The sequence below is a fragment of the Balaenoptera acutorostrata genome, chromosome 3, assembly GCF_949987535.1.
Source record: "Balaenoptera acutorostrata chromosome 3, mBalAcu1.1, whole genome shotgun sequence".
NCBI classification, from domain to species: domain Eukaryota; kingdom Metazoa; phylum Chordata; class Mammalia; order Artiodactyla; family Balaenopteridae; genus Balaenoptera; species Balaenoptera acutorostrata.
Genome location: NC_080066.1, coordinates 86,933,900 through 86,949,616, shown reverse-complemented (window position 1 = coordinate 86,949,616; position 15,717 = coordinate 86,933,900). Strand labels below are relative to the sequence as shown.

At 39.1% G+C, this 15,717-nt stretch overlaps 1 protein-coding gene across 3 annotated transcripts in view; it reads right to left on the bottom strand.

Moving 5' to 3' along the window:
• Positions 1 to 15,717, bottom strand: part of ATP8B4 (ATPase phospholipid transporting 8B4 (putative)) — a 305,912-nt gene that overhangs the window by 224,242 nt on the left and 65,953 nt on the right. The window contains exons 1-2 of one of the 3 annotated variants that reach the window (XM_057544467.1): positions 12,729 to 12,851; positions 332 to 400 (exon numbers count right to left, since the gene is read on the bottom strand). In XM_057544467.1, the coding sequence (XP_057400450.1) occupies positions 332 to 359 (28 nt within the window). In that variant the 5' untranslated portion in view covers positions 360 to 400; positions 12,729 to 12,851. Of the gene's footprint in view, positions 1 to 331; positions 401 to 12,728; positions 12,852 to 15,717 lie in introns of those variants that run through there. The other 2 variants (XM_057544468.1, XM_028163557.2) reach the window with 2 other exon arrangements.

Here is a 15,717-nt window from a genome sequence, read left to right as displayed (position 1 = left end):
GAAGCAAGACACAAGAATACATGCTGTATGATTTCATTTATATCGATTTCAAAAACAGGCAAAACCAATCTGATAGAAATCAGAAGGTGGTTGTGTAGAACACAGGGAGAATGAATAAAAAGGGGCATAAGGGAACTTTCTCAGGTGATAGAAATGTTCTATCTCTTGCTTTTTGGTGGTAATTACACATTTACATACAACCGTTAAATCTCATCAAATGGAACACTTAAGATCTGTGTGGTTTTTGTTTATAAATTACACCTCTGTGAAATTAAAATAAATATTAAAAAATCATATTTGCTTTGTGCCACCTAAAGAACTCAATACTTACCAAGTGATTTCTTTTTACTGCAGAACATTATTGCACCTGATTTGTTTTCACCAGGCCTCAACAGCTGGCCTACATAAGAAAACAAGAAATGTATGCAACATTAGTATTTGAGAAATGCTCATTAACCGTAAATTACCATCATTCAGCTTTCTTCCTAGTCAAATCTAGATGACTAGGAAGTCATTAACACAATAAGGAATAATAGACTCCATTTATGAGACTTAAATCTAACAAGATAAGAATAATTCTATAACTCACAGACATAGAAAACAAACTTATGTTTACCAAAGGAGAAAGGGGGAATGGATAAATTAGGAGTTTGGGATTAAAATATACACACTACTATATATAAAATATATAACCAACAAGGACCTGCTGTATAGTACAGGAATTATAGTCAATATCTTGTAATAACCTATAATGGAAAAGAATCTAAAAAAGAATATATATATATCTGAATCACTTTGCTGTACACCTGACACTAACACACCATTTTAAATCAATTATATTTCAATAAAAAAATTTTTTAAGGAAACAATTCTATACAAAAATTATCTATTTGTATTATGGTGGCTATATGGAACAATGTAAGGTAAGCACAAGTGTGACATTCAGTTGGGCATTAAAATGGAGCCAAATTTTCGAATATATCCAAAACCCTGTGAATCAGAATATCTCAGAGGTGACACTCCATTACCTGCCTTTTATTCAAGTACCAAAAGTGATTCCTTCCCAAAACAGTCACCCAAGTCCAGGAAGTGCAGAGTCCCATATAGAATTAACTGAAGAAGGAACACGCCAAGACACATAGTAATCAAATTGACAAAAACTAAAGACAAAGAGAAAATATCAAAAGCAACAAAGGAAAAGCAACAAATAACATACAAGGGAATCCACATGAGACTATCAGCTGATTTTTCAGCAGAAATTCTACAGGCCAGAAGGGAGTGGCATGATACATTTAAAGTGATGAAAGGGAAAAACCTACAACCAAGAATACTCTACCCAGCATGTCTCTCATTCAGAATTGATGGAGAAATCAAAAGCTTTACAAACAAAAGCTAGAAGGACTCAGCACCACCAAACGAGCATTACAATAAATGCTAAAGGAACTCTTTAAAAAGAAAAGAAAAGGCAACAACTAGAAACAGGAAAATTACAGAATGGTAAAGCTCACCAGTACAGGTGAACATACAGTAAGGGTAGGAAATCATCTACACACAAATATGATATCAAAACATTAATTGTGAGAGGAGGAGAGCACAAATGCAGGATATTTGAGATGCATTTGAAATTAAGAGACCAGCAACTTAAAACAATCATGTATACATATAGACTGCTATATCAAAACCACATGGTAACCACAAATGAAAAATCTATAATAGATATACACACAAAAAAGAAAAAGAATCCAAACACAACAATATAGTCATCAAATCACAAGAGAGGGGAACAAAAGAGAAAAGGAATTAAAAAAACCTACAAAAACAAATCCAAAATATTTTTTTAAATGGCAATAAGAACATACATATCAATAATTAACTTAAATGTAAATGGATTAAATGCTCAAACCAAAAGAAAGAGACTGGCTGAATGAATACAAAAATAAGACCCATACATATGTTGTCTATAAGAGACCCACTTCAGATCTAGAGACACAGACTGAAAGTGAGGGGATGGATAAAGGTATTCCATGCAAATGGAAATCAAAAGAAAGCTGGAATAGCAATACTCATATCAGACAAAATAGACTTTAAAATAAAGACTGTTACAATAGACAAAAGACACTGCATAATGATCAAGGGCTCAATCAAAGAAGAAGATATAACAATTATAAGTATATATGCACTCAACAGAGGAACACCTCAATATATAAGGCAAATGTTAACAGACATAAAGGAGAAATCGACAGTAATACAATAATAGAGGGGGACTTTAGCACTACACTTACATCAATGGACAGATCATCCAGACAGAAAATCAATAAGGAAACACAGGCCTTGAATGACACATTAGAACACATGGACTTAATTGATATTTATAGAGTGTTCCATCCAAAAGCAGAAGAATACACCTTTTTTTCAAGTGTACATGGAACATTCTCCAGGACAGATCACATGCTGGGCCACAAAGGAAGTCTTGGTAAACTTAAGAAAACTGAAATCATATCAAGCATCTTTTCTGACCACTACACTATGAGATTAGAAATCAATTACAAGAAAAAAATGCAAAAAAGAAAAACACATAGAGGCTAAACAATATGCTATGAAACAACTGATGGATCACTGAAGAAATCAAAGAGGAAATAAAAAGAATACCTAGAGACAAATGAAAATGAAAACACAACAATCCAAAACCTATGGGATGTGGCAAAAGCAGTTCTAAGATGGAAGTTTATAGTGATACAAGCTTACTTCAGGAAACAAGAAAAATCTCAAATAAACAACTTAACCTTACACCTAAAGCAACTAGAGAAAGAACAAACAAAACCCAAAGTTAGCAGAAGGAAAGAAATCATAAAGATCAGAGCAGAAATAAATGACATAGAGACAAAGAAAAAAATAGCAAAGACCAATAAACTAAGAGTTGAAAAGATAAACAAAATTGATAACACTTTAGCCAGAGTCATCAAGAAAAAAAGGGAGAGGGCCCAAATCAATAAAATCAGAAATGAAAAGGAGAAATTACAACTGACACTACAGAAATTCAAAGGATCATAAGAGACTACTACAAGCAACTATACACCAGTGAAAAGGACAACCTAGAAGAAATGGGCAAATTCTTAGAATGGTACAATCTCCCCAGACTGAACCAGGAAGAAATAGAAAATACGACTAGACCAATTATATGTATGGAAATTGAATCTGTGATTAAAAACTCCCAACAAACAGAAGTCATGGAATAGATGGCTTCACAGGTGAATTCTATCAAACACTTAGAGAAGACCTAACACCTATCATTCTGAAACTATTTCAAAAAATTGCAGAGGGAGGAACACTCCCAAATTCATTCTATGTGGCCACCATCACCCTGATACCAAAACCAGACAGAGATACCATCAAAAAGAGAAAATTACAGGTCAATATCACTGATGAATAGACACAAAAATCCTCAACAAATACAAGCAAACCAAATCCAATAATACATTAAAAGGATCATACACCATGATCAAGAGGGATTTATCCCAAGGATGCAAGGATTTTTTAATATCTGCAAATCAATCAGTGTGATATACCACATTGACAAATTGAAGAATAAAAACCATATGATCTAAATAGATGCAGAAAAAGCTTTTGACAAAATTCAACACCCATTTCTGATAAAAACCCTCCAGAATGTAGGCATAGAGAGAACCTACCTCAATATAATAAAGACCATATACCACAAACCTACAGCTAACATCATACTCAATGGAGAAAAACTGAAAGCATTTCCTCTAAGATTGAGAACAAGACAAGGATGTCCACTCTCATCACTTTTATTCAACATAGTTTTGAAAGTCCTAGCCATGGCAATCAGAGAAGAAAAAGAAATAAAAAGAATACAAATTGGAAAAGAAGTAGTAAAACTGTCACTGTTTGCAGATGACATGATACTATACATAGAAAATCTTAAAGATGCTACCAGAAAACTACTAGAGCTCATCAATGAATTCGGTAAAGTTTCAGGAAAAAAAATTAATACACAGAAATCTGGTGCAATCCTATACACTAATAATGGAAGATCAGAAAGAAAAATTAAGAAAACAATCCCATTTACCATCGCATCAAAAAGTATAAAATACTTGGGAATAAACCTACCTAACAGGGCAAAAGACCTGCACTCCAAAAACTATAAGATGCTGATGAAAGAAACCGAAGGAGACATAAACAGATAGAAAGATATACCATGTTCTTGAATTGGAAGAATCAATACTGTCAAAATGACCATACTACCCAAGGCAGTTTACAAACTCAATTCAATCCCTATCAAATTACCAAAGGCATTTTTCACAGAACTAGAAGCAAAAAATTTAAAATTTGTATGGAAACATGAAAGACCTCAAATAGTGAAACCAATCTTGAGAAAGAAAAACAGTTGGAGGAATCAGGCTCCCTGGCTTAAGAGTATAGTACAAACCTACAGTAATCAAGACAATATGGTACTGGCTCAAAAACAGAGATATAGATCACTGAAACAGGATAAAAAGCCCAGAAATAAACTGACTCACCTATGGTCAATTAATCTATGACAAAGGAGGCAAGAATACAATGGAGAAAGACAGTCTTCAATAAGTGGTGCTGGGAAAACTGAACAGCTTCATGTAAAAGAATGAAATTAGAGCATTCTCTAACATCATACACAAAAATAAACTCAAAATTGATTAAAGACCTAAATGTAAGGGCCAGATCCTATAAAACTCCTAGAGGAAAACATAGGCAGAACACTCTTTGACATAAATTGCATCAATATCTTTTTGGATCCCTCTCCTAGAGTAATGGAAATAAAAACAAAAATAAACAAATGGGACCTAATCAAACTTGGAAGCTTTGCAAAGCAAAGGAAAGCATAGACAAAATGAAAAGACAACCCTCGGAATGAGAGAAAATATTTGCAAATGAATCAACGGACAAAGGATTAATCTCCAAAATATACAAACAGCTCATGCAGCTCAATATCACAAAAGCAAACAACCTAATCCAAAAATGGGCAGAAGGCCTAAATAGACATTTCTCCAAAAAGCACATACAGATGGCCAATAGGCACATGAAAAGATGCTCAACATCATTAATTATTAGAGAAATGTGAATCAAAAATACCATGAGGTATCATCTCACACCAGTCAGAATGGGCATCATCAAAGTCTACATATAATAAATGCTGGAGAGGGTGTGGAGAAAAAGGAACCCTCCTACACTGTTGGTGGGAACGTAAATTGGTACAGTCACTATGCAGAACAATATGGAGTCCCTTTAAAAACTAAAAATAAAACTACCATATGATCCAGGAATCCCACTCCTGGGCATATATCCAGTGAAAACCATAATTTGAAAAGATACATGAACCCCAATGTTCATTGAAGCACTATTTACAATAGCCAGGACATGGAAGCAACCTAAATGTCCATAAACAGATGAATGGATAAAGAAGATGTGTATATATATATACAGTGGAATATTACTCAGCCATAAAAAAGAACAAAATAATGCCATTTGCAGCAACATGGATGGACCTAGAGATTATCATATTAAGTAAAGTAAGCCAGACAGTGAAATACAAATATCATATGACATCACTTCTATATGGCACCTAAAAGAAAAAAAAGACACAAATGATCTTATTTCCAAACAGAAAGAGACTCACAGACACAGAAAACAAACTTATGGCTGCCAAATAGGAGAGAGGGTGGGGGAAGGGTTATATTAGGAGGTTGGCATTAACATATACACACTACTATGTATAAAATAGACAGCCAACAAGGACCTACTGTATAGTACAGGAAACTATACTCAATAGTATGTAATAATCTATAAGGGAAAAGAATCTGAAAAAGAATATATATATATATATATACACACACACATCTATATATATACATACATACACACGAACACACACATGCATGAAATAGGCAAGGGAAACATAAGCAAAAAATGGAATTACATCAAACTAAAAAGCTTTGCACAGTGAAAGAAACTATCAACAAAAAGGCTACCTACTGCACTGGAGAAGATATTTGTAAATGATATATCTGATAAAGGGTTAATATCCAAAATATACAAAGAACTCATACAACTCAACATCAAAGAAAAAAAAACCAACCCCATTAAAAAATGGTCAGAAGACCCGAAGAGACATTTTTCCAAAGAAGACATACAGATGGCAAACAGACACATGAAAAGATGCTCAACATCACTAATCAGCAGGGTAATGCAAATCAAAACTACAGTGAGGGACTTCCCTTTTGGCTCAGTGGTTAAGAATCCACCTGCCAATGCAGGGGACATGGGTTCAAGCCCTGTTCTGGGAAGATACCACGTGCCGCGGAGCAACTAAGCCCATGTGCTATTAAATACTGAGCCTGCGCTCTAGAGCCTGCAAGCCACAACTGCTGAGGCCACATGCTGCAGCTACTGAAGCCCACGCTCTGCAACAAGAGAAGCCACCACAATGAGGAGCCTGCACACTGCAACGAAGAGTAACCCCCGCTCAGCGCAACTAGAGAAAGCCTGCGCACAGCAATGAAGACCCAATGCAGCCAAAAATAAATAAATAAAATTTATTTCTAAAAAAAGGCATTAAGCACCCCTATGTTCATCACAGCATTATTTACAATAGCCAAGATATGGAAGCAACCTAAGTACCCATTGACAGATGAATGGATAATGAAGATGTGATGTATATATGCAATGGAATACTATTCAGCCATAAAAAAGAATGAAATCTTGCCAGTTTCGACAATACAGAAGGACCTAAAGGGTATTATGCTAAGTGAAATAAGAGAAAGACAAATACTGTATGATTTCACTTACTGGGTAAAACAAATGAACAAATATAACGCAGCAGAAACAGACTCATAGGTACAGAGAACAAACAGGTAGTTGTGGGGGAGGGGGGCAGGGGGAGGGAGGATGAGTGAAATAGGGAGATTAAGAGGTATAAACTTCCAGTGACAAAATGAGTCATGAGGATGAAATGTACTGTGTGGGGAATATAGTCAATAGTAATATAATATCTCTGCATGGTGATAGATGGTAACTAGACTTATGGTGATCATTTTGTAATGTACAGAAATATGCAATCACTGTGCTGTGCACCAGGAACTAACATAGTGTTGTAGGTCAATTATACTTCAAAAAACAAACAACGAACTCGCAGAAAAAGAGATCAGATTTGTGGTTACCAGAGGCAGGGGGTGGGAGGAGGGGGAATTGGATAAAAGTGATTAAAATGTACAAATTTCCAGTTAGAAGATAGTAAGTACTAAGGATGTAACGTACAACATGATTAATGTAATTAACACTGCTGTGTGTTATATATAAAAGTCATTAAGAGAATAAATCCTGAGTTCTCATCACAAGAAAAACAACTTTTCAAAATTTTTTTATCTATATGAAATGATGGACATTCACTAAATTTACAGTAGTAATCATTCCATGATGTGGGTCAAATCATTATGCTGTACACCTTAAACTTATACAGTGCTGTATGTTAATTATTTCTCAATAAAACTGGAAGAAAGAAAATTATTTAGAAATAAATAAATAGGGGGCAGAAATAATGTCATTATTATCTTTTATTTTTTTCCCTACATGTCTAATTTCCTTCACATGGTAAACTCTATTAAGGATTTAGAGTGAATAAATAAAGGGCCAACAAATAACTTCAACATTTAGAACCCAAAGGACCATGGAAATGAACTCAAGCACCTTTGCAAACACATGACAGGGTAGGCAGAGGTTCTGAATTCATACTCTTTAGGTTAGAAAGAGAAATGACTTGTTTGTTCCTGCTCAAAGACATGGTGTGACAGGATGCATTAAACACCCATGAAAGAAGAAGCTGGTCAGTCATATGGAGACCAGAAAAGAGGAAGAGCAGCGCTTACGGCTTAGCAGTTACAAGAAAGGAGGATGCAGAGGAATTTCATCAACATGTACTGTTGCATTACAAATTTCTAGTGTCTAAAAGGCCTGAAACCATCAATATTTCTCCCTGTTGTGCTCCCAGATTCATGAGTTCCCTTTCACCACCTCCAGGAAAAGCAGCAGCCCACTGAGGGAATAGCCACCCTTGGGGTGCCCCTGACAAATAGGGCCAACAACACTTTGTAAAACCCACTGCTTTTCCAGGAACCAGTCACTATAACTGATGAATCCAACAAGATGGGAGTACTACTGCCAGGTGCTGCTAGAAGCAGGGATAGGTCCTCAAATATAACCCATCAATAACTCTTCTGTCCTTGTTCCCATGCCTTCTACCAACTGCCACCAAGGCTGCCTAAAACAATTCCCCCCGCCCCCTCCTCACTGTTCCCCCTACCCCAGTCTTAGGCAGCAGATGCCTCTAGGACATGCTTGCTGACCAGTGACTGCTTTCCCCTGCATTCCTTCTAACAGGTTTCCCCGCTCCAGCCTTGGCCACCCATAGACTAGGGTCCACATTGAAGCCACAGTGATCTTTATAAAAGTTAAATGGCATCATATCACACCCCTGCTTAAAACCTTTCAGTAACATCCCACTGGCCTTAGAAAAAAAGATCAAATTGCAGCATGACTCCTTGGCCCCTCTGCAACCTGGTCTCTGCTAGTCTTTCTACCCTGATTTCTCATCACTCTCCTTACAGCCCCCATTCTTCCTTGCACCACCACCTCCATGTCTATACTTCAGAAATAACTCAGCTTCTTTCTATTTGAGCGCCTTGACACATGCTCTTCCCTCTGCCTGTCATAATCTAACCCCATCGTCAGCCCCTTCACCTGACTAACTTGTATTCATCTTTCCAATATCAACTCATACATCACTTCCTCTAGGAGTTCTCCCCTGGTCTCCCAAATCAGAGATAAGAGCACCTCCTATGTGCTCCCATAGAATCCAGAACTTCCCATTTCAGAGCACTTATCATTATAGAATGTATTTGCCTATTATATTGGCTGTTTTCCCATTAGTCTACAAACTCCAGTGGTGCAGAGACCCGATCTGTCTTGTCCATAGTTGTATCTTCAGTGTCTAATGCACGCCTGGCATGTGGCAGTGCTCAATAAAAATGTGCTAAATGAAAGAATGATTAATGTTCTCAGTGTCTATGAGGAATGAAGCAAGGGCTTCCAGATGCTAAAAGGCATTTCCCTTTCAGCAACTATCCGTTCCTAGACCCCAACCCCAAGTTCAAGAACATCTTAGATCTTCCCAAACTGGGAACCATCATGGCTTTCTTGGCTGCTCCCTACCTCTGGCTGGTCCCTATCGTCCTGTGCATCCCCCACCTCCAGCCTAGGAAGAACCTCAAAAAATGAGAAGTATTTGGTTGGCAATAGGAAGAGTGTTGCAGGCAAACTGAAGAGCAAAAGAAAGGAGAAGGAATTTGCAAATCTTGGGGTAGAAGGGCAAGAGGAGGCACTCTGGCTCTAAAAGAAGATGCACAGAAAGGATTTTTTGAGGAAAAGCCTTTCTGTGAGAAATAACATGGACAAAAGCGGGTTTTTCATCCATGAGGGACTATCTTTGTTCCAACAAATAGTCACAATCGATACAAAATGGCAACATGGAGAAGGATGAATGGATTCTGTGACAATGACACCTTGATCTGGTGGCCCCATCTGGCCAGAGGGTTAAGGCTCATCAGCAAGTTCTAAGCCAACTTGTTAGGGCTTGAAAACTCTCTCTGGAGACCAAGTAAGCATATTCTGTTTTCATGGGCTCAGAGTCCCTCGAGCTGGTGAAAAGAAGAATGATTAAGTAGGACGGCAAAAGGGACTCTCCACCCTGACAGGTGGCAATGAGAATGCAGGCAGAAGAAAGAAATTCAATCTCTCAGGAAGTTATTAGGAGTACCGGCCACTGGCCAACGTTTTCTTTCTTTCTCCTTATTGGTTTGCTAGATTGTTTTGAGGGATTAGCACTAACAGATAGCCAAAACAAAGGATGAACTTAAATATATATTTGTGTAATATAAAGGTAACTAAAGAGAAAATATCCATGTAAACCCTTCTGTCTCTTATTTTAGATCTTCCTGTAAGCACTTTTCACTTTAAAAGCCCCTAGACAATTCAACATAAAGCAAAACCATATCCTTCCTAAAATTACCTTTAAACCATACAATTATTTCCTTGCTTTTAATTTCTCTAATACCATCTTCCAAAGTATCTTTGAAACCTTTTATTTTTAAAATAATGACTAAATCCATTTTTTAATTCTAGCCATTTTTATTTTTGTAGAAAATATTCTCTATTTCATATTTAATCCAGAGTGATAATATAATTACTGTTGTATGAATTAAACAATATTTCTCTAAGGTTTGTGAAAAGTGTTTCTTATTAATGATCTTATTCAAGTGTTTTTACTCTCTAACACATGTGGTTACAACAAAAACTAAGGATTCAAGTCCATGTTTCCTGCAATCCAGTCTTTTCCTTTTAATAGAAGCAACCCAGGTATATTTAATGGAGGATTCATACTAATGTAGCAGATTCTAGTGTAAATTTGAGGAAGTAAAATTTAGTCCTTTTATTGTTGTACACTTATCAATTCACCAAAATACCCCGGCCGACACTCGCTCCACCTCTAAAGGATGTCAGAGTAAAGAAAAAGCCAACTTTTATTGAACTTTCAGATCAGTGAGGGTCTACGGAAATACATTGAAAAAAAATCAGGTGACAAAGAAGGATTTGTTAAAATGAAATCTAGCTCTAGAAATAGGAACTTAGGATTTTGAAATTCAACATTTGCAAGTACTGAAGCAAACATTGTTTACATAAAAACATTCCTCCTTTTATGAAATCACCTCAAAGCAGAAGAAATAGAAAAAGGTAAGTTGCTGAATAGGTTTTATCTTCCCTTGCCTTCATCTTATGCAAGGGATTAAAATGGTGGTTTTCTTGTGTGAAAGTCTTAGCGGGTTTTTACAAGAAAGACAGGTCTGGGGAAAGTAGGAAGAGAGGTAAATGTAACCAAAATAATAGCTAAGTGTTTTACGTATATTAATTCATTTAAGTGAGTACTTTTTTTGGAAAAGATTGAGAGTGACGCTTGCATGAAGAATTTGGGGTTTTTTACATTTCAAGTTCAGGTTTTGAATCTTGGTCACAGAAAGTAATTCTTTGAATGGAAAAAATGGCAAAGTAAAGAGAAAACTCCAATTTGTTTAGGGAAGATAAGAAGTTGGTTTCAGATACCTTGAGATTGAGGACATAACAAGACATCCAAGTTGGAAATGCTACTTAAGCAGCTGTGAGCAGAAGAGTGCATACTGGTCATATTATGATTCCTCAAGGAGGTCCCTACTTATAGTGAAAATGGGTACACCTGGCTGCAGGTGACAACACTTTAAGCCAAGGGTTAAAATGGAGATTCTCTTTAATGATCAGAGGCCATTCAACAATCAAGTTATTATAGTTAATTCCCCCTGCTCCAATTCCACGATCACCAAGCAACCTACTGATAATAACTTGCTTTCCCCCAGAAGTCTGCCTACAGGGGAAGAATACACCAGTCATGCATGCTGAAGTGAACATTCTGGTCCTCCTGACAGTTATATTATACATTTTCAATGAATAAATTGTCATTCATCTTACTCTAGATCATCAGTCTCCTGAGCTAATATTAGTCTTCCCCAGAAAGATAGCTCTGTTTTTGGTATGCTGTTGACTTACGGTCCAAAGTCTACAGGACATATGACCCGCTCTAGCCATAACAAACTCACCAACCGGCCACCAAGGGAACAGCCTGCTGACCTGCTCAAGGGGCAGCAGGATGTGGTGGCTGCAAGCTTGTCCTTTGGAGTCAAACAACTTGACCTTGGATTCCTGCTTTTTTCTACTAACATTACAGAATCCAGGGCAAGTAAGCTCTCTAAGCCTCAGAACATACCTGCACAGGTTGTTGGGGACAGTGACACATAATGAAAATGCTCGTTAGATAGTTATCTTGAAGGCAGCCCTCTGAACTTCCCCTGTCAAAATGTCTATATAAACATTAGGGTGAATTGAGGACAGTTGAGTATAACCCCTGTAAGACATTCTGCAGCAAAATAAAAGAGATAAGTGTGAATGGGTAATGAGGCTTTAAAGAGAAGATGTGCTTACAGTGGGGAGCCAGGGCTGTGGCAATAAACAAAGGGGACAGAACCAGTGGGGAGAGAGATTGAAAACATGAGGGAGAGCGACAGGAAGACAAAGGAATCAGAGGAGATTGGGAAAGAAAGGAAAGAGGTAGGGGCCAGGACAGCGGGGGAAGAGACAGGAGGAGTAGCTGAAGCCAGAGAGTAGCGCAGGCAGATTCTTGGCAGCTCTCCTTTCTTGCCCAGAGTGCTGCTCAGGGAGCCCCCCCCCCTCGGCCTGGATTCAACTCAGGGTCAAGGGAGGAGCTGGGGTGTCCCCGCAGGGGCATCCTCTACGTCCTCTGAGCAGTGGGTCCTCTCCAGTTCTCAGGACTCAGGGACAAGATGGGCCAAGGGGGAAAGGTCCCACGCAGCTTCAAGGAGCCCAACCCCAGTCCTCAGCCCCTGTGAGGACCTCCTGTCCCCCACCCGTCTATTCTCCAGTCTCCGTTCTGTTCTGCTTGCCTCCCTCTTTCCCCAACTCTGCCTTCTCTTCCTCTTCGGAGACACTGTAACGTACAGGAGAGAATTTTAGGATAACAGATCCCAATCCTAGCTCAGTTACCTTCTATCTAGTGTTACTTTGACCAAGTCACTTACCCTTCCTAAGATTCAATCCCCGAATCTGTAAAATAGAGGTAATAATTCCTTCCTCTCAGGGCTGTTTCGAGGATAAATATACATGTAAATACAGCTCACTCCATAAGAATGCGGTTCCTCCCCCTCCTTCCTTCCTCCCCATCTGTCCTCTCTCCTCCTACTCCCTCCCCTTTTCTCAGCTTTCACTCTCTCAGTTTCCTTTCCCTGTTTCCCTGACTTTCCTTCATATTTCTCACTAAGGCACTTGCCTCTCAACCCAACCCACCAAGAGGACTGACCCACCAAGAGCGGAGGGGAGGGGAGCTGCCTGGAAGGCTTAGGTGAACAATGGAGAACCCATCTGCTGAGTAACAGTGGGGTCTGAGGATGGGAAGTGGGACGACAGGATTAGGGAATCAGCCCTTTCTCTCCTCCTGCTGCCCTCTACCTTCTCTGGTCCTGCCCCTGCCCCTTTCCTCCCGCTGGCCCTAGGTTCCCAGAGGCTGAAAAGCAAAGCCTCAGTGAGTCTTCCCACCTCTGGACATGGTGACCTTGCAGACATATCTGCTGGCAACCCTGCCTACCAGTCCAAGAATATTCCCCAGGAGCCCCCTGTTCCAGGTCTCCAAGGGATGGGGGGTGGGAGATGAAACACAGCTCTAAGACTCCAGGGAAGGGACATCTTGATGCAAAAGGGAAATCTCAGCCTTGGGAGGTTAGACCAGTGAGGGATAAGGTAAGGAATAAGCCCAGGCCTCAGTCCTACATGTGTGCAGCTCTGAGTGTGACGTGAGGGTAGGAGGTATAGATAATGTTTTATTTATTTTTTAACTAATTTTTATTGGAGTATAGTTGCTTTACAATGTTGTGTTCGATTCTGCTGTACAGCAAAGTGAATCAGGTATAGATAATGTTTTAATCATATTGACAGCTGCAAACAGCTGTAAGGCTTACAGAGTGTAGATATTGGGCAAAAATAGAAGTAAAAAAATTTAAGCCAGTCTGTGTATGTGTTTGTCAAAGTGATGGTTAGCACAGCCAAATTTATAAACTGCTTACCAATTATATCTAATTACCATGCCTCAACAATAAATTATTCTATTTCCCATATAATGTATATCAGATTGCTTTTGTTGTAAGTTGTCATGTCGACACTGAAGTCTGTTTATATTCTGTTAGGCACGCAGCTGTTACCACAAAATTCTAAAGTGGTGGGAACACTTCTTCCCTTTCTCCTCTTGTTTATGTCCTGCTTATTTTCCAACTTGGTCTCCTAGTTTCCTTCTCTCTTTCCCTTCTCTTCCTTTCCTCGCCTGCCCTCACTGCCTCTCTTGTGCATTTTCAATGTCCTTCTCCTCATCCTGCCCTTTCTCTCCCAAACACACTTCCCCTGGCTTGGTCATCTTCCTTCCCCTTCTCACTTCCCCATTTCTCCCCCAGCCTGGAGTCAGGGGGCCAGGTTTGGTCCTGTTATCTCTCTACCTCCAGCAAGTTCCCCTCCCTTCTAAGCCCTGGTTTTCTCATCTGTAAAGAGACAATCAGGGTAACTCATGGGATCATTTAGCAAACTAAATGAGGTCATGCCTGTAAAAAAAAAAAAAAAATTAGCACAGTGCCTCCTGCTACAAAGTTAATACTCAAGAAAGGAAAGCTATTATTATTTTTATTTTTCTTAAATGTATTTTTAACTCTACACACGTAGAAAACTTATCAAATTTGAGAGCATCCTTACTGATACTCAATCATCAAACACTTATCAGATGCCTATTCTACGTCAAACCTGGGCTGGGTAGCGGGAGGAAAGGATCATTAGGCCCTACCTCTGTCCTTCAAAAGCCAAGAGTCTGGGGTAGATGAGACCAGATACATAGAAAGTTCATTAGTGCAGGATTATGACAGAAGGAGGGACTGAGAACTATGGAGACAGAGGGAAGGGAGTCACCAAGCCTGCTTTGCAGAGTCAGCTATGAGCTCACAGATGGTGATTCCAAGTCAAGTCCTTTTGAAAAGAAGAGTTTGCTCAGTAAAACAAGGGAAGTACAGGCAAAAAGAACAGCATGGGGAAAGACCAAGCGTTGTGATAGGAAGCAGTGATAGTCATGGCAACCAGATTACAAGGGGCATGGAGGAGTGTAGTGTGATATGGGGCTGGCAGGGTAGGTAAGAGATGGATTCTGAAAGAAGCCATCATTGTCATCATCATCACTCCCATTCACTTGGTACTTAGCCTCATGCTAAGCACTGACAGGTATCATCTCATTTAATCCTCGACAAGATTTTATGGGCAGGGACTATCCCTATTTGATAGATGAGGTGACACAGAGCATAGCTACGATCAAGATCCTGTGGTTGATCCTCAGGTAATGGGGAGGCAGAAGGGCTCTCTCTGCAGAATGGTACACTTAGAATCCAGGCCCCCTTTTCCACCGTCGTTGCTTCCTCGTGTCTCTCTATGCAAGCGTATGCTGTCAGGATTTTTAGGAAGGCTTTACTCTCACGACAAGGACTGGCATGGCAAGAGGTGGGGGAGCAGTGACAACAGGCAAGTGGAGCTGGATTCTGGAAATATTCCTGCAGTTGGAATTGACAGACTTTATAAGGGGTCTATATGCTGGGGTGCAAAACAAAGAGGAATCTGGGATAACTTCCACGTTTTCAGCTCAGGACAATGAGAGGATTAGAGGTGCCATTAACGAAAATGACAAATACAGCAGTGAAGGGAGAAGGTGGAAGAACAGGAGCAGGAATTGATGTGGGAGAATATTAAGTTCAGTTTGAACACACTAGGCTTGAAATGCCTCTTGATCATGGAAAAGATCCTCAGCATGAAAGAGAAAAGACAGATTTGTAGACTTGGATCATCAACATATGAGGAGACATTGAAGTCATGGGGAATGAATGATCTCATTCAGGAAGAACGAGAATGAAGAGAAGTGAGGGGAGGACAGCGGGTGAGGATGAGTCAATAAGAGGACAAGGACAGAGTCCTAGGGAACACCCAACCTCAAAA